This window comes from Rosa chinensis, chromosome 5 (genome assembly GCF_002994745.2).
Source record: "Rosa chinensis cultivar Old Blush chromosome 5, RchiOBHm-V2, whole genome shotgun sequence".
NCBI classification, from domain to species: Eukaryota; Viridiplantae; Streptophyta; class Magnoliopsida; order Rosales; family Rosaceae; genus Rosa; species Rosa chinensis.
Genome location: NC_037092.1, coordinates 26,719,045 through 26,739,390, shown reverse-complemented (window position 1 = coordinate 26,739,390; position 20,346 = coordinate 26,719,045). Strand labels below are relative to the sequence as shown.

The 20,346-nt window shown below is 37.6% G+C and overlaps 1 protein-coding gene and 3 long non-coding RNA genes across 4 annotated transcripts; 3 read left to right on the top strand and 1 right to left on the bottom strand.

The window, feature by feature from the left end:
• Positions 1-3,877: 3,877 nt before the first annotated feature.
• LOC112167523 lies at positions 3,878-6,174 on the top strand. Its single transcript, XR_002923819.2, has 4 exons — positions 3,878-4,271; positions 4,358-4,433; positions 4,925-5,039; positions 5,876-6,174. It is a non-coding gene; the product is annotated as an uncharacterized LOC112167523 (long non-coding RNA).
• Positions 6,175-9,725: 3,551 nt separating this feature from the next.
• On the top strand, positions 9,726-10,221 carry LOC112166723. The gene is made up of 3 exons (XR_002923389.2): positions 9,726-9,820; positions 9,916-9,972; positions 10,099-10,221. It is a non-coding gene; the product is annotated as an uncharacterized LOC112166723 (long non-coding RNA).
• A 619-nt stretch (positions 10,222-10,840) lies between these two features.
• Positions 10,841-11,448, top strand: LOC112166724. Its single transcript, XR_002923390.2, has 3 exons — positions 10,841-10,907; positions 10,995-11,093; positions 11,177-11,448. It is a non-coding gene; the product is annotated as an uncharacterized LOC112166724 (long non-coding RNA).
• A 928-nt stretch (positions 11,449-12,376) lies between these two features.
• On the bottom strand, positions 12,377-13,048 carry LOC112203540. The gene has a single exon (XM_024344498.1). It carries the CDS (start codon positions 13,046-13,048, stop codon positions 12,377-12,379), a length of 672 nt encoding a protein of 223 aa, XP_024200266.1.
• Positions 13,049-20,346: the final 7,298 nt, after the last annotated feature.

Here is a 20,346-nt window from a genome sequence, read left to right as displayed (position 1 = left end):
AGTTACACCTCTAGTCTTTCTGCCATATCGGGTCTTCTCTTGAGCACCATGACTAGCTGTTCTCACTCCGTGGTCTTCATCTTGGGTGGTATGATCAAAATTACATTCACATGTAAATTGGTTTAATCCTCCATCCATAGAAGATTGTCCATATTCATATCTTTCACTCCCACTACCTGTTCCGCTTCCACCCTCTCCACCATCATCAGAACTATCTAGAGTTGCTGTACCACCCCACGCATCATCACTATCTGAATTATCTTCTGGATTTTTAACAACTTCATCATATAAGACTCTCTCTATGTTGATTCCAGCATTAGTTGCAGTTTCTACAACTTGTGGAAGAGGTCTTGACTACCTTCTCTAATGTCATTTGACCTCATTTGAATAATTGAACCTTTATCTTCTTTCTATTATTCAACTACAGAGTTACAAACTACATACAAAGGTACAGACATAGTCATAGACTACACAGTACCAAATCTCTCCTCACACAGATTTGCATTTAGAGAATTACTTTTCACCCAAAATCGCCTTGAGGGTATTTCTCCTCACCTAGATTCGCCTTGAGGGGATTTTTTTCCTCACCTAGATTCGCCTTCAGGGGATTTTCTACTCACCTAGATTCACCTTGAGGGGATTTCTCCTCACTCAGATTTTCCTTAAGGAGATCTCTCTTTACACAGATTTTCATTTAGAGAATTACTTAGTTTTTTTTATATATTTTTATAACAAATTTTACAGGTATTTCTTCACTTTATCGGGGATATTTGACGATGTCGGAGAAATTTCACAGAAACGGTAGAAGATAAGATATTTACCCTCCAAGATATATCGGTCCGTCGAAAAAAAAAGATATCGGAAATATCGCAGATATTTAAAACCTTGCTTGTGAGGATAATAAGCAGTGTCTCGGATTGAAATGGGCTTCAGGGATTATAGTGATAGAGTGCTTGTGGGTATAACAAGTGGTGTCTCTAATTAAGATGGACTTCAGGGATTAAAGTGATGGTGGCACTTGTAGGCATATCAAGTGCTGTCTTGGATCGAGATGAATTCAGGGATTGAAGTAGTGATGCAGAGTTCTCCACTAAAGTCAGGAGGGAGACTTTAACTTTGGTGTCTATCCATCCTCGTTAGAGATATTTTGCATGGCATGAACAAGGATTGAAATATCTGCGATATTTCCAATATATCCCTCGATATCTCCTTTTCTGGAGGGACTGATATATCATAGGGAAAAATATCTTATCTTCCACCGTTTCTGAGAAATTTTTCCGATATTGTCAAATATCGCCTATATATTAGATATTCGAAATATATCCCCGATAAAATAAAGAAATATCTATAAAATCTTATGGAAAAAACAAAGAATAGAAAGGAAAAAAACTCAGTTATTCAACGAGAAATATACATTATGGAATATATATATATATATATATATAAATATGAAGGTTATATCAGGGTATAAAATTTTAACAACGGGTTCTAGTTAGGATGTGGCCTAATAAAGAGGCAAATTTACATGTTTGAGAAAAATACCTCGAAGTGAAACCTCTAAAGGCATATTTGGGTGAAGCGAAACTCTTTAAAGGCAAATCTGGGTGAGGAAAAATTCCCGCAAGTTCTGGGTGAGAAGTAATTCTCTAAATACAAATCTGTGTGAGAAGAGATCTCCTCGAATATGGGTGAGGAGAAATACCCTCAAGGCAATTTTGGGTGAGAAGTTTCTCTAAATACAAATTTGTGTGAGAAGAGATCTCCTTGAATCTGGGTGAGGAGAAATACCCTCAAGCAATTCTGAATGAGAAGTAATTCTCTAAATACAAATCTGTGTGAGGAGAGATCTCCTCAAAGCAAATCTGGGTGAGGAGAAATATCCTCAAGGAGATTCTGGGCAAGATTTCAAATTTCGGTTCCGGTTTCGATTTCAGTACTTCAAATTTAAGGAAATTTCGGAGAAAGTTTCGATTTCGGTGGAAATTTCGGTTAAAAATAAAGAAATCACATTAATTGCATGTATAAAATGATATTTTTGAATGAAACTTTTACATAGATTAAACTAACCTATAATAAACCTATTTACAATGAAAACTCTCTAAAATTATACATAAATAATAGAATTGTGATATTTAATATGGACGAGACGACGAGTAATTAACTAAAACTGTAGTAAGTTGCTAAACACTATCTATAATTCTATATGTAATTATAAATGTTCTGTATATTGATAATGTGAATGTGATTTATCTTTTTTTTTTTATGGCTGGAACCCAGTGGGAGGCTTGGCCATCATGCCTTTTTCACTAATAATTAGAAAAATACAACCGCGGGGGGGGGGGGGGGGGGGGGGGGGGGGGGACGTAATACCAAAACCCCGTGAATCAAAATAAACAAGAGTACAACAAAAGAAATATAAAATATTAGTAATAAGAGCTACTACGATGTGGTTCGATCCATGTTGTCGAACTGCTCCCATCACTACTAGAATAATGTCATTAGACATCACCACTATTAAATCGGTCAGGATTGCACCTGATGTTAAAAATCATGTTAACTGTGAAGAAACTGATTTCTATTGTTATTATGGACATCAGTCATCAAAGAAACCGATAAGAAAAGTTTCGTACGAAAAATTTACAAAAATGCGGAGGGACTAAGTTTAAAAGTTTGAGAAACGCGAGGTCTAAAATTTTAATTCCCCCAACACTTAGTCACTTTATCTAAAAAATTTCGAACCCTAATCGATAGACTCTCACTCTGAGTCTCTGACTGCCTCCTTCGCGTCCCCGACCTGAGCTCGTTCTCTACGTTCAGCTCTTTCTCTCTCGCTCTTCTCTGAAACCCTAGCGCTCTCCTCCCTCTCCTGCTCTCTTTCCACGGCTACTGTCTCTCCCTCATTGAACTACTGCCTCCGTCCCCTCACCGGCGCCATCGCCTCTGCCGGTGTTTCTCTTCCAACACCACCACGTCGTTGCTCCGAGATCCGAACCCCAACTAGTCCAACCTGCCTCCAAGGAGTTTATCCTCCTCGATTGGTGCGACTTCGAGCACCAAGTGCCATCATGGTTCTAAAGCTCACCTCTCTCTCTCTCTCTCTCTCTCCCGTAGCCCCGCTCTCCTCTCTCTCTCTCTCTCTCTCTGTTTCTCTCTCTGACACCGCCGCACGACGCCTTTTCTTTCTTCGACGGTGACGCCGTGATGGACTGACGGTGCGCGGGTGAGTCTGGGTTTCTGTTTCTCTTAATTTCTGCTTCTGGGTCTTCACTCTTTAATCGATTTATGGCTTCCTCTTAATTTCTGCTTCTGGGTATTCAATTTCAATCTTCAAGTCTGGGTTTGGCTCGAACTCTACTAGGTGAAGCAGCTTCAATTTCAGTTTTCGACTCGATTTTGGAAAGTTCAAGCTTGGTAAATTGCTGCCATCTTTCACTACTAAAAACAATTGCAATTGCTTCGGAAATTTGCGACGAAAACGTTTTCCGTCGTGAAAAGTCAACTTTTGCGACGGCATGTGCTACGGTTATTTTACCGTCGCATCTCAGAGAATTTTTACTACGGACGTAACCTTGCCGTCGCATAATTATACATCTATTGCGACGGTACGGTCACGCCGTCGCTTGTATAATTAAAAATAATAATAATAAGACTATTCAATCCTTTAGATCTAGACCAAAACTGATTTTCTTTCATCCTCTCTCTCTCACGCTTTATCCACCTAGTGATCCTCGGCCTCCTCTCTCTCAAGACCAAGAGAGACAGGAGCTTCGATGAGTTGACGCTGCGTGGCTCGCCGAGAGTCAGTAAGGATTTGGGGACGGTTATAAACGACTCGTCGTCCCTAGGTTTCGATTCCGATGGCGGCAGCTCCAAGGGACATCCGCTGCCGCGGCTGTCGATGTCGTCAGCGCAGGGAGTGGGAAATGATCAGGGGATTGGTTTGGGATCTGCGTCCGGATCGGTTTCCAGTGGGACTTCGTCAGTGTCGTCCTCTGATGAGCAGCCAATTATTACTGAATAAAGTGCTAGGCCTAATCTTTATGACGCGAATTCCAAGACCCGAGGACTTGTCGCCGACCACCAGAGCCAGCAGTACTACGACACCTTCCAAGGCGTCGCCAACTACCCCCCTTCGCAGCCACCGTCCGAGCCGGTAGTCGATTTCCCTACGCCAGTCCCTCCTCTAGGCTCCTCCGACCGACCTCCTCTACCTCCCCAGCGCCACCATCACCACCACCACCACCACCACCAGGGATACCAAACTGTCACCGGTAACGATCTCAATCGATGATCCGTAGCTCGTTTGTTTTCCAATTTCAATTTCGAGCTTAAGATTTTTGGTTTGATCTTTGTTCAGGTTATGTTGTTGTTAAGGGAAGGCCTGTGAGGGAACGAAGGCTTCCGTGCTGTGGTCTTGGAAGCGGCTGGTTATTGTGAGTTGATTCACTTTCACTCTTATTTCTCAGTTTTTTACTTTTTATTGTTTGTTTGTGCCATTCTGTGTTTTAGGGCACTGAAATTTGTGTATAAATAAACCCTAAAGAATTAAGATTGATGGTTTTGGGGATCAAACTAAGCAAAAATGTTTTCCGGTATGAATTGTGTTGTTTGTGCAAATCATAGTGATCACTTTCGAGCTGAAAGAGATTAATCGAATGGATAACTCTGTGCTTACAGAGTTACAGGAGCAGAGTTATTTCTTCAAACAAGTTCGTTGCAATTTAAAGAGTTGTGCTAGTTTTTAAATCAGATAGTATGATATCTTCAGACCAAGAAAAAAGAAGGGATCATGATATCTGATATGAAAGACATCGTAGATTATTCATTATGAACTTCGATTGTATATTTGACTTTGAATGCATATTTCAATTAGCATATTCTGGCTGGTTGTAACTGACAAAATACAATTTCACTGTCTCTGAAGGTTTATAATGGGGTTCTTTCTTGGTGGCATCCCCTGGTATATTGGAACTTTTATTTTACTTTGTGTGAGGGTGGACTACAGAGAAAAACCTGGATATGTTGCATGCACATTAGCAGTAAGTTTTCCTTCATTTCATTTTACGTGCTAACTGCTAAGTAATGTTTTCTAATCAAATATATCCCTGTATATTTATAACTGTGATTATTTTGTAATGATGGATTTCCAGAAGCAGTTTTCATTGTTGTTTGCGTTTCCTCATAAGTACAGTTCCATGTTCATGAATTGGCAAATAGCTTCGATCTTCACGTTCTTGAATTTTGCCACCAAGGTTACAGAGTGGCTGTATGCGTATCTAGTTTTTGTTGATATTCTATTCAAACTCAGGATAAGCTTAATGATATAAGGGAATTTTGCATATATTATAGAAACTGGCATTTTGGATTAGAACATAGTGTTGATTATGATTGTTTGGAAAGTTTGTGTTCCAGTCAAGTTTGTTGTAGCGTGCAATTTGCCTGAACTTCTAGTAGTCCTTTAAAATTTGTGTGCTTGCAATATATATTGCAGTTGTATCTGTTCTGCCTGTTTGAAGCTACATACCATTTTAGGGATTTGTTTAATTAGTTCATGGCACCATATTCTTATAATAGGACTATTTAAACCTATCACGCAATGTGCACATCTTGCTACTTATGAGCCTTGTTAGTCGTAAGGGTAATTCTAGGTGCATGTCTGAGGTTTCCTGTTCTCCTCATGTCTGTTTGTGAAAGTAGAAAATGCGGTTGGAGGCATGCAGCCCGTTTTTCTTTAGCTTATCCTGTATTCATCCCTTATCCAGTACTTAATGTTTTCGTTTGTGAAAGTTGAGTGTATTCGTCTTTCTTGGTTTCTCTAAAGTGAGGTTTTTATACATTTCGTGCCCTAACATGGAACTATATACTTCATTTTCAGTCAATTATTGCAGTGCTAGCTATCACTCTTGGCGTTACAAAGCGAACTCACAACTGGTGAGGATAATATGGACAACAAGCTTGATTCTCTGTTTGTACCTAGAATAGAAGCAGTTGGATGGCTATTGTTAAATTATACATATTGGTTTTTCTGTTGTTGCAAATTCTTGACAGAGTATTGGGTGTTTTGTATCTATAAATATGGTTTTCTGTTTCTCCAAACTTGAAAGCAACATTCACAGTATACTAACTTGGATAGGAAAATTAATACGAAAGGAAGGGAAGGAAGCAATGTATATATATGCAACAATGCGGTGTTTCACAAATTACTTGTGAATAATTGGCTGCTCATCATAAAGATTAGGCCTAGCACTTTTTTTTTTTTTTTTTTTTTTTTTTATAAATGAAATATTCTTTTGCGACGGCAAAGTATCCGTCACAACAAATTCACCCCAATTTTTTTTAAAAATAAAATATCTTTTTGCGACGGCAAAGTATCCGTCGCAAATAGTTTAGCCATTGCGACGGCACCAGTTTTCCGACGCAAATACTTTTTGCGACGGCATTTTACCGTCGCAAATGGATTTTGTGAAGCCACCTATTGCAACGCCAACATTTCCGTCGCAAAAGGCTCAATTTTCCGTCGCGAAAAGTTTTTTCCGTCGCAAAATAGGCGTCGCAAAAGCAATTCTTTTTAGTAGTGTTTCTTGCTTCGATTTCTGGGTTCGAATTGCATCTGTTTCTTTTGCTATACGCTATACATATGATTGATATGAGATGAAAATTGGATATGTGATCTGTTTTGTCCTTCTGGATTTCTGGGTTCGAATTGCATCAGTCACTTTTTGCCTTTCTGTTTTGACTTTGGACTTGAAAATTTGAAATTGAGTTGCATTTGTAGACTTGTATCTGTTTTGGTAAAGCATTGAATTGTTTGATGTATTGGTTTTGGATCCCATATCGTAGATTTTGAAGATTGTATCTTTAGTTATGTATCTGTTTTGTATCTTTTTTGCGACTGTTGCGGTTGTAGGAAACAGTTGGAGGAAACTTCATTGGTGTTTTTAATATGGGTGAGTCTCTGTTTTTTAAGGTTGATATTTAAAAACTTCATTTGTTCTCAGATTCTCTCAACCCATTGATGGAGTAACTTATATATGGTTTAACCCATTGATGGTTAACATGCAGTAACTTATATATGTTTGGACTTTGGAAGAAGCATTAATAATTGTGTTTGAATGGAGTGTGTTTACTACTCGGCCATTTTGATTGATATATATTTTTTTTCTTTTTCAAAATGGGTTGAGAGAGAAGGGAAGCAGGATTAGTTTAGTGGTTTACATATTGAGAATGGTTACTATGGTATCAATACACTATGGTGCTTTGTTGGTGGAAATTGGGGTACATATGGTTTAACCCAGTTTTTAACAGAGCAGTGGTTGTTTTGGATGTTGCACGAAACCCACACCGATTATTGCTGTCGACGAGCCTTCAAACGGGTTGAAAATTCAAGGCCGGTCGGTGAAGAGACCTGGCATATCGGATGATTTTTGGAGCAGCAGCACGTATGATTTGGACAACAGCGCTGTTCAGTCCCAGAGAAGCATCTCATCCATCAGCACCTTACACCAGACCCTCCTCTATGGTAGCGGCGCTGGTAGCACGAGCAGCCAACCTGACTTTGTAAATCAAGGCAAGTTTTGATTGCGTGTTGCTTTGGTATGGCGATGATGGTTAAGTGTGTTTGCTGTGTCACTTAGTCAACTCCATATGTAGTTGTGTTGTGTTAATCTAAACCCAAAGTCCCATTTTTTTTTGTTTTTAATGTACAGTGCCCTGTTGTGTTCTACCCATGTCTTTGTTGCTACACTTAACATTCCAAAGTCAGTTTGAAGACAGTTTACATATATATGATATGTATGTAAGTTAGTTGCTAAAGACATTTCTAGTTTTTTACGTTGTTTTGTGGCATATTCAGAGAGTGTATATATACTTCCCTACTTCCTTTGTTTCTAAAATGTTTGTTTTTACTAAAATGGTAACTCAACCTAGATGCTGGACTCAGAGAGGAGCGGTCTGGGTTGAGAGAATCTGAGAACAAATGAAGTTTTTAATATGGGTGAGTCTCTGTTTTTTAAGGTTGGGTGCATAGGCATTCGTTGGAGCCGTTACTATTTGCTTCTTGGTTCTGATACTTGTCTTGATTAATTAGCATCTCTGCCTTTGCAGAATAACTTTTTGGTTGTTTATTTCTCTAGTGTTCAGAACTTGTTTTGTTGACATGCTAGGAGCTAATGTAGCCTCTCTTTCAGAATGAGACAACTAGCACAGAGGAAAAGAAGGACACTTATGAACTGGAGCTAATGTTGGCACAAGAGAGAAAGGTTTGTTGTACTTTGTTTTCTTTTACTTGGTAATTTGGTTGGTTGGAGCAATCACATGTGTACATGAAACTTTAAGATTAATTTGTATTTTTCATGATTGACTAGCTATGGCAGAGAGAAAAGCATCAGCTTCCACTAAAGAACATTGAATTGGAGAATCATATTGATATGAAAAAGAATGAGCTGGAGCACTGCCGCAAGGAGCTACAGCATATCGTAATCATACCGTTGCAGATGTTAATATCGATCAACTTAGACTGTATTGGAATGTTATAATGATTTTACTACTCACATATATTTCTGGCTTGTATATGATATTCGCTCATACGCACTTTTATACTCTTATGTTTTTCCTTTTTATCTTTGTTTTCAGATATAAATTCAACAAGGATTGCTTGGTTATTCAGTGGTCAGGAGAAAATCGTAACAGATTAGCAGGTGCCTGATTTTCTTATTTTTAGAAGCGGATCCTTTATAGAACTGCTTTGTGTTGCTAATATTCTAAAATTCATTGAACCGGTAAATACTCTTTAACTGCACTAAGAATTCTGCTGTTTAGTGTGCTGTAGTTGATGCTTTCATCTGGTAGGAGGTTGTCCCATGTCTTTCTTGTTTCTTAAATCCTCATCAGCTGAAAGTGGAATATTTCTGCAGCTTTTCTCTGTTCTGTTAGTGGGTTTCTTCTCGTTAAGTCTAGTTAATGTGTCTCATTTCTGGATTGGAGCTATGGTTTTCACCTGTGAGGTTTGCCTGCCTTTGGGTATTGAGTTTGACAGACAAGAAATTGGTCTTGTTTATTATGGAGTGAATGTGTTTCAATTCAAAAGATTTCAATGCTTTTACATATATGTAATCTAGTCTATATTTATAGGCTAAAGTATAGATTAGTTAGCAGAAATGGTTATCAGAAAGTATTGTATCAAGTTTGACAGATGAGGATCAAGAAGGTCCAGAATTTCATTATCCTTTGGTTTTCTCTGGTAATGAAATTCAGAACTTTGGTATTGTACTATAGTTGGAGTAACTGTGTTGTTAAACTCAAAATCTTCCATTGCTTATAAACATACATACTCTTATTAATACCCGAAAGATTGCTTAGAGGCAAGAGTTAAAGGTAGTCCAATCTGAAATTTAATTTATGTGATAAAGGGTTTCTCTTGTAAACTTGTATTTCAAAAGTGGAGAATAGAATCTTATGCTCAATTTGGGCTCATTTCGAGTTAATTAAACAAAAAACAAGGTCCTCTGTTCCTGTGTGTTGGTTCACTAGAGACAGGCTTCAATTTTTATGCCAAATTAAGGGTGTGCCATTACCCTTTGGTATTGGTAATTGGTGTGATTTAGAAGTAATTTGTCAATTGCTTGGTCAGGTATGTCAAGTCCTAACTAATATACCAGCACATATTTGATTTTAAAAAGGGTTGCTTCTTGTGTCAGGCTTTTTCTTGATGCGTACTTCGGTACTTACATGCTAAAGCTAGCATGCTTGACACTCTTCTGAACTGTTACTAATTCCTTATGCCTTACAATATCTCAAATTGACTGGTAGAAGCGATGAAACTGTAAGTACTTTACCAAGTAACAAGAGTTATGGCAATTAGCTTCCCAATTGTTTTCTTTTCTATTTCAGATAAGTGATTTATTTATTGAATTATAGGTGGAAATGATTGAAGGTTATCTTCGGGCAAATAAATTGTTTGTTGACTATAATGAGGTAAGATCGTAATTCTTCTAACTCGTTAATAAATTACTGAATTAACTTTTTCAATCTGAGTTGCATATGTTGGAAACATCTGTTTGTATTTTAAAAGTTCAGAAGTGTCCATTTGTCTCTTTGCAGGACCCAACTCTATCCTCTACTTGCAAAGTTCAGTGAGCAGATGGTCTCACTCAAGTCATTTTCATGAAGACTAATCTGAAGAAACTCTTGAAGTCTCCTCCTAGAGAGTCTTGAAGCAAGTGGGTAAGCTTGGTTATCTTCATTTTACAATGGGATTGGCTTAGTTATCTTCTTAAATTGATCATTTACCATTCCAATTATGGGTGAGATTCTCACAGTAGGGAGAAGTCAAGATTTGGGTAGGGTACTGGTAGGGGAAGTAGGAAGTCAAAAAAGAATTCACCAAGTTGTAAAGCTTTGTTGCTTGATTGTTTTGGAGTGGATAGGTTGTCTCTAACTTGTTTATTTCGATTGTTGTCTCAAAACCAAAAGCCCAAAAATCATCTTGTTGTTTATTTCTTTAGTTTCTGTTTTTGCAGGTTTCTGTCCTCAGTTTTCTTTTAATTAATTACCATAGAAAATGATCTCCAAAATCCCTAAAAATTTACCAGTATCCAGTTTAGGATGTTAGCTTAATATCTATAAAATTTCGTTGATATCTGAGCAGTTTAGGTTAGGTTTTTGTTTTCATTTTGGTTTCTGGTCAGAGTAGTTAATCTGTTTTGTGTTCATTAGTCCAGTTATTCAATCTTCTGTGGGTAATGACCCCTGCTTCCCTGTCTACAAGCAACTAATTCATTCTTTGTAGGGTAAGTTTGTGTGAGCTTTTAGTTACACAAAAGAGTTACCTAATGGTATGCAGTGCAGTTAAAACTTACAATGCTGAAAAGGGGAGGGTTAACAAAGTGCCTAAGTTAAAATTACTTCCGGTAAGCATAGTATTTGTGGTTGATCGAGTTACAATATATGTTTTACTATGATAATTCTCTTTCTAATTCAATAACTTGAATAAATAGGGCGCACCTAAGCAGCCGGGTGGAGTTGAGTGTGGCTATTATGTTATGCGGTACATGAAGGATATTATTAATGATGACACGCTTTCGTTTTCAACCAAGGTATAAGCATTGTCATTTGACAAAAAACTATGTTTTAAATATTGGTGTATCATTATGACATACATTGTTATATGTATTTGTAGTGGGCGGTAAAGGATCGGAAAGGGTATACCCAACAACAACTTGATGAGGTCCGCATTGAAGTAGCCAACTACTTACAGACTCTGCTGTAGGTTCTGACCAGTTTCTTGATTTTGAGTTAGACTAGCTTTTAATTAACTTTTTTTGTAGCAATTATGAACAAACAAGAATACTAATTGCTAGGCTAGCCTTGTAGTATATAGGTGCATGAATTGGGGTTTTATTTTGCCCATTTTGTAAATTGTTAAGGATGATGACTGTCGGATATAATACCCCAATTTGCAATTTATAATCACAGTTCTATTTTGTGGACATCATCCTCTTTATAGAATGTGATGTCTAGATATAAAGTTGAAATCAGTTTTAGCCATAAAAACTGATGTCCAGTAATACAGATACATCAGTTCCATCCAGACATCGGTTCATTGTCAAAAACGATATAAAACCGAGTGCCAGACATAAGTTCCGAATTGAAAACCGATGTTATAAAATATCCAGACATCGGTTCATTGTCAAAAACGATATACTACCGAGTGCCAGACATCAGTTCCGAAATGAAAACCGATGTCACTAAAATGTCCAGACATCGGTTCATTGTCAAAAACGATATACTACCGAGTGCCAGACATCAGTTCCGAAATGAAAACCGATGTTACTAAAATATCCAGACATCGATTTTTGAATAGAAACGATGTGCAATAGATTATTAACATCGTTTTTTTGTTACACACTGATGTTAATATAAGTAAATATATCGGCATATGTGGCAGATTACGCTTCAAAATCATGAAGAACAAGAAATGTTTATGGGAACCGATGTCTGTAACAGTATTACTCATCGGTTCTTAAATCAATAACGATGTTAAAACGCAAACTTGTGTTGTATAATCTATATTTCTTTAAGCTTTAAATACAATAAAATATGGGTTTAACAATAGTAAAGCATGCAAGTTTGTTATCATTTAAACCTATTTACATCGGTTTATAATAAGGAACCGATGTCTACCCGAATACTAGACATCCGCTAAAAACCGATGTCTGCATTTTCCGGATCTTTCTCATCACCCACAAAGACATCGGTTGGGTTTTTGTTTCTCATCGGTTTTTGGCCGATGTCTGGGGCCATAATTCTAGTAGTGCATTTAGTATCATACAATACTGCTCCCAAGTACATGAATTTTAGAAATGATTTTGGTACTTCATCACATGGGTAATGTATATGTGTTGATCTCTTCCCACATGCCATCCATAAATCGGAATTGTGGAATTACCCAATATGGTGTTTCATTGTATGAAGCATGCGGCATTTGGGACGAAGAATGATCAAAAAGGCCATATGTGCTTCCACCTTGTGAGCTTGATCCAATTCCGTAAGTACTTTCTGAGGTAGAACTCATTTCATGATGAGGATAATGAGAATGGAATCGGTTAGGGCTATCACTATATTGAGTTCCTATGTCCATTGAGCGAAGACTTGAAGAAACTGAGTCAAACTCATTTAGAGACAAATGACTATCGCGTCTTCCTTGTGTATCTCTAGCTCCAGAATTGTATTCAGGATTTGCACCAAGATAAGTAGTATGATCATCACTACTATATTGGTTGTAGTACCATGATTTGCCACTCCCCCTGTCATTTCCATAATTCGCCTCACGATTAGTGTCGTCATAACTACTATTGTCACACGAGTTATCACGTCCACTACCACCATAGGCATGATATCTACTACCACCACCAGTATTACCACCATCACCATCATCATCATCAATTGATTTTTCACTAGTGCCTCTTGATAATTTATAACCACTTCCAACACTTTCATCAGAATGATCTCTTACTTCTTTCTTCATTATCGTATCCACATCAATTCCCATTCCACGAGCATGAGTTGCTATATTTGGATTTGGATTTCCTGCTGCATCATCTAAATGTAAAGGTCAAACCAAATGGTATATTGGATCAGCAGTTTCCTCTGCACCTATATCTGCAGCTATATTGAATAGGTCTAAATAACTGGTCTCCGCAACTCTATCTGTAGCGGCTTTTGCATCTCGCAGTTGTAGCTTCATGTTGTAATAACAATACACAATTTGCTCAAGTTTGTTATGTGCCAAACGATTTCGTTGCTTTGTATGGATAAGAGCAAATGTGCTCCAATTTCGCTCTCAAGCAGAAGATGATGTGGTTTGAGATAGGATCTTCATTGCCAATTTACGAAGTGTAGGTGCATCACCCCCATACATGTTCCACCATTCATATGTAGTCATTGCTTTCCTCGCAGCAATGGCAGCTGGTCTTCCAAATCTGTATAATGAGTCTCTAAAGCTTATAATCTGCATGAGAAAGAATTATGAATGTTCGTAAATGAAAATAACAATTAATCAAATATAGAAAATTTACCTCATTTCCGAATTGTGCGATGCCTATAGAGTTTGGGTCTAACTTTGCAAAAACTGAGTGAAGGGCGTCTAGTAGCTCTGGATCATCACCAATTCCTTCACTATACTAGAACATTGGATTCAAATAATAAGCTGCTGCATGTAATGGATGACACAATTGCTTAAACCATCTATCATCGATGATTTTTCTGACCCAAACTGTATTCCTAACTTCTTCCAGCTTTGTTCTCACCTTCTTAAATAAATCATACAGCATTGGCATTGTCGAGTTAACCTCTGTGTCAACTATTCGAAGAACACCGTATAATGGCTCGTAAATAGAAATCACTGCTTGCACATTGTCCCAAAACATGTTTTCAAGAACGAGTTCCTCTATACGTCTTCCCTCCTTGCTTCGACTATATTTGCTAGTAACCCAGTCATAGGGGTCATCATTTGGCCCTTTGGCCCTAAACTCGCCCGGCCTGTAGGGCTGAAGCCCGACCCGGCCCTTGCATTAGGGCGGGCCGGCCCGGCCCTTTCTAAAATAGGGTAGGGTATGGGCCATGAAAATGAAGCCCAGCCCGGCCCTTTAGGCCCGCCCGAATAAGCCCTAATAATTCTTTATTTTTTCTATTTTTTTAATTATATTTCTCTTTTTTCTATAATATGCAATTTATCTCTTTCTTTGTAATTGATTTCATAAGTTTTGTTTTCTTTAATTTCTATTTGCTTTGTTACACAACAATTAATATTGGGAGATTCATATAGATTGTTAATTGAATATAACCACCTTAACTAATATTAATAAATGTTATAAGTTAATTCCTATATATGTGTGTGTGTGTGTATTAAATATGCTCAATAAAAAACAATGAGTTTTTTTATTACCTAAATATACCATTGAGCCATATTTTGAGAAGAAGAAAAATAATGTTTTTTTTTTTTTTGTTAAACAAACTAAGGCCCTTTTCGACCCATTTCGGCCCTATTTGGAAGGTCGGCCCGACCCGGCCCTTTCGGCCCTAGCGATCGGGCTTTTCGGGCGGGTAAGGGTTAGTATATTTAAGCCCCGGCTCGACCCTACCTGGCCCTAAATTTTGTTGACTTTGACTAGGCCCGGCCCGGCCCGGCCCGACCCTAAGCCCTAAAATTTAGGGTAGGGCCGGCCCTAGCCCGGCCCATGATGACCCCTACCCAGTCATCACAAGTAAACAATTGTTTAAGTCTAGCCTTCTTTTGGAAAAGGCTTTGAAGAGAAATGTAATTAGTGGCAAACCGTGTTGGTCCTGGTCGAATCAAATCACCATTACATGTTTTTCTCATAAGAGCAAGCACCCATCCGTGATTGTAGATATATACAGTCACGAGTCTAGCAATAGTAATCACATCACTTACCTTTTTCTTTTTACCAATATCTTCAAACATTAAGTCGATGCAGTGTGCAGCACATGGAGTCTAATAGAAGTTATAACGTTCCGATAATATTTTACCAGCCTTCACAAATGCTAAGCCATTATCGGTACATATTTGAACCACATTCTCCTTCCCCACTTCATCAATGACATCTTTAAATAGCTTGGGAATGTATTTGTGCTCCCTTATATCACTTGACGCATTGACAGACTTCAAAAACACATTCTTACCCTTACAGTAAACCATGAAGTTGATAACTTGCATTCTTGTTGGACCGGACCACCCATCAGCCATTATGGTGCAGCCATATGTTTTCCACATTTTTCTTTGGCTATTTATATATTCAGTTATTTCCTTATGTTCCATGGCCAAATATTTGTTCATTATCTGAAACGAACTTGGCGGAGGAACATTTGGACACTCTTGTGCTCCAATTATCATGTTTTTGTACTCATGAGATTCCGCTTTGTACGCAGCGACATTGGTATATATGAAAAACTTCCCACATAATCGACCAAGCTTCTCCTTGAGGCTTCCCATTGACATGGAGTCAATGATGCTCTTTTGTTTTGCAGCATTGGATTTATAGAGTGACTGTGGGAATGAAGCTTGAGGTTGGTCTCCATGGTCTTATTGTACACTTTTTGATCTATCAAATTTTGGTTGGCTTCGACTTGTTCCGCCAGGCCCTGAAACACCTCTACTTATACATTGCTCCCTTTCCCATTCTGATTGTCTTGATGCTCTCATAGCAGCTTTATAATCACGGGGATCTACATCCTACTGACCTACAAAACCTTCATCTTCATCTTCATCTTCAGAGTTCAATAATTGTGATAACCCTGATCGCAATTCTTCTCGAGTATCACGGATTATTGAATCCTTTTGATATTTTGCAGTACATTTTCTCCTTATCCATTCTTTTACTAATTTTTGAAATTCTGGTGGCACCTTATCACAAACTCGTGTATTCTTGGCAGGATCTAATCCAGTCAAGTGGAACTTAAATCGAGTGATACCACCACTCTTTATGATCGTATTACAAAACTTGCATATTGTACCTTTAGTTTGGCCTTGATATGGAAAAGCATAATTCCAAGTTGGGTCTTTTTTGCTCCCCACAGGATCAGAACTACAAAAAACAAACTAAAATTTATGAACAAATTATTTATACTAAAGTGTTCTCATTATGTTTAAAATTATTATCTTAATTTGTATTCATATTGTAGTTACCTATTGAAACTAATTGAAGAACACATCTTGACAATTTATGTATGAAATATAGGTAGGCACTAAATAAGATTAAGATCTTTGATTGATTCTAACTTCCTACATCCATTAAATTATCTACTGAGTGATGACTACAATATTTTATCTACTAAGTGATACTAAATAGTTTCATAAATTACAAAAACATGATTACTAGACATTTTCATAAATAATAAATCTCATAACAAAGGAACAATTTAAAATATAATTACCTTTTCGTATATAAAAATCATGCAACCAACAATATATATAAATTTCAACATACCTTGTGGAACTTAAAATCAACCAAGCTTGTTATTGTATTGAGTCTTCAACTCTTTTTCTCAGCTCTAGCTTGCATCTCTTCCAATTCTTCACAGTCTTTGCTTTCTCTATTTTTTTTATGGCTTGCTTTGTGAATTTAGTGATAAGAAGTTATAGGAGAGACGAGAGAGTGATAGATATAGCCATATAGGTAGATTTAGAATTATTGTGAAGTATTGTGTGAAGTGTGAATAAACATGACTTGATGGGTTTTTGGGTGTATCCAGCCATGATTGCAAATAGAATCATGATGTGGTTGGAGACTTGGAGCATGAGTGCTTTGGTAGCAGATAAAAGCAAAGAGGTACTATGGCAGTATGACCTCATTCAAACTTTGTTGTGAGAAAACTGAACTCCAAGCCTACGAAAAATTTAAAAGACATCATTATGGTCAGGGTGGTCAAAAAGCCCTAGAAACCAAGATACTTTCCTCCATCCTCCCACGCAGTAAGAAAATACTAGTAAAAAGAACAGTAAAGCCTTCAACATACCTTCTTAATTATTATATGGTGGATGATAGAAAGAGAGCTTCTATGTTATGAAGGAGGATTGAAAAAAAAAAATCAAAAAAATCAAAATTTCATATTTTGTCAGCGAAAAGTGGAAAACTGTGAAATACAAATTTCACAGAAATTCAAAATTTCGGTTTGAATTTTTAAATATATTTTGTGTGTGTAGATATTTCAGAAATTTAGAATTTCGCGGAAATGTACGGAAAATTTCGGTAAATTTCAGGAAACTTCTGACGGAAATGATATAGCATATGAATTTCGTTTCGGTACTTCAAATTTATGGAAATTTCGAATGAAATTTCGGCAGTTTCGAAGAAACTTAAAACCTTGATTCTGGGTGAAATTCTCTAAATACAAATTTGTGTGAGGAGAGATTTCCTCAAGGCGATTCTGGGTGAAGAGAAATAACCTCAAGGCGATTCTAGGTGAGAATTAATTCTCTAAATACAAATCTGTGTAAGAAGAGATCCCTCAAGAAAATCTGGGTGACCTGACCTATCTAGCCCGTCAACAAACCGCTATTCCAACTTCGCGTAGGTGGAGATGCGGAGCTCCTCCGTCAGTCCGCGATTAGCAAGGGTGTGGCATTGGGAATGCCTAAATCATTTTTGGGGCCCAAATGGTTTTGGTGGCCCAAGGAAGTTTGGGTGCTGCAATCATATGGGCTTGAGGTGCCCAAAACTAATAGAAATACTTATTGGATTTGGGACTTTTTATGGACCACACTGATGGACTTTGTTTTTTTCTCAAGGTTTTGTATTTGAGATCTGGGAGGATCGACTCAGTTAATCACACTTATGTTCTATATTTATGTAGTAGGTCTATGTACTATGTATACTTTTCATAGTGTGATAGGCTTGCTAGGAATAAGTGAACACGAATGTTCAATGAGTGGACACATTCCTATGTACCACCGTGGTACCACCACAACTTTTTGTTTGTCTAATGTGTCTCTATGTGATGGCATCAGAAGAGTATGTAATGACCATTATGGCTTGAGATAAATGAAAATCGTTTTGATTTTGATTAAAAAAAAAATGTCTCCAAATATTACTTATTATCTCAATTCCATCCCCCAAATCATAATTTGACACCAGCTATATCTTTTTGTCATCAAACTTCCATCTATACTCATCCTTATTAATAAATAAATAAAAACAAATAAAGAAGAGTCCACAAAAATAAAATAAGAATTTTTTTGAATAAGATAATTATCTTTATAAAACAGAAAACTCAATAGAGTTCATTACAATCATAATGTAACACATCCAGATAACCTTACTGGAGTGTTAATAAACGATAAGAAATTTGTGCTAGCCTCAAGCCAGAGTGGTCATTACATACCCTTCCGCAGCCATCTACAGACAGAACAAGAAGATGTGGTAGTACCCATGGTGGTACATAGAGATAGCTCCACTCATTGAACATCCAGTGCTCCGCTATTAGATAATAGCTTGAACCCTCCTTTAGTACTACTCCAGAAGATTCGCTAGTACCAATATGTTAAAATAAACATATTCTGCTAGATCTAAACCTCCGGGATCCCATTTATGAAACCCTAGAGAATTAGAGATCATTAGTTTGAACCATGAAAGAGCCCAAGTCCCACTTTGAGCCCATAGTTGAGCCCACATCCAGGCCCTTAGCCAATTAGGCCTCCATCTTTACGTTGGGCTCCCACTCAGAGTTTGGGTTGGGCCACCAAATCAGTCTTGGACACCCAAATGATTTAGGCACCCCTGCACTAGTGAGGCACGTCTTCGCTACTACCAACCCGACCGTAGCCATCACCCAAACCACCATAGTCGTCTGCACAACGTCAGCAGCCATCGAAACCGCTGCCTGCGTGCCTGCACATTTGAGCGCCAAGGAGCTCTTTTTCCTTCTCGAGCCACCAGAACCGCAACTTGGCCCTGAACAACAAAGCATCACCTCCACCTAATCGTGGAGCCTAAACCCCAGCGCCGCCTCATCCACCGTCCTCAAGGTGTCCGCAGCCATTTTCTGGGCACTGAGGCCCTGCTTGTAACATGATCAGAACCTCTGCTTCACTTCGATCAGCGCTTGCAACTCCAGCTTCATAACAGCACGAAGCCATACTTTGTGCATCACCAAACGAAATAGATCTTTAAGACACTTCCTGCCCGGCCAGACCCCAACCGACTCCCCTTCTAGTATCCAAATCCAGAGGCTGCCCACGACACCCCACTCTCTGTGTTGAATTCAGTTCAGTGAGTCTCCATGGAGAGAGAAACCAAACCCGGATTCGTCGAAATTCGACGTTGGATTGCCGTCAGATGGCAGCGAGAGGCAGAGATAGGGTGTCTACTTGGTTGTAGCGTCGTACACCATTGATAGATTCCCAACCCACGGTGGCTAGGGTTTGCCCGAGAGAGAGAGAGAGAGAGAGAGAGAGAGAGAGAGAGAGAGAGAGAGAGAGGGAAAGCCATGTTATAGTTAAATTTATTGTAAAAGCAATAGAGGATTTACACAAATTTGTTGTCATTTTAAAAATAAAATAAGAATTAAATGCTTTATATATCAAAATATTAATTAAATATTTTCTTATAGATTAAATATTCTCCTCGTCTTCATAATACAATAGACGTCTCTTCAAGATCATACGTGAACGTCAATGACAGATATAATAATTGTAGTCAACATGAAGAATTAGCAAGTAACCAAATTGGTTGGACGTATAAAAAAAAATAAAAAAATAACAAACTAAATTGATTGAAACATATTGAAAGAAGTTATAAAACCATCAAATATACCTTAGATACATGAATACATCATGATCAATCACTTTGTTTGCAAAACAACCACCATGGCTCATTCTTTAGCGATTTCTATATTGGCCATAACTATATCGATTACGAAGATATTAACATATATTGATTATTTTAAAAGGGTGTTGATATTCACACACCCATTTTCTCTATTTACACACCCCTCTATTCTTCTATTACTTTAATTTTTTTATATTTTTTTTACAAATTACTCTAATTACCATCCCTGGTAATTATGTTTCTTTTTCTTTTTTCTATTTGGCAAGTCAATCATGAATCAAACATCATTATACAATAAATAAATTTTTTTGACCTATATAAATGAAGGAAAAATTAAGTGGAATGACATGTATTATTAGACAAAGAATATGCTTTCCAAGTAATAACGTTCATCCAACTGAACCTAAATTGCAAAGTCTGTCTTCATACAAGTAGGAGGGGTAAGACACATGCTTTTTACTTTTTGTTGTCTTGGGTTCCAATATTGCACATAGCTTATTAGAGT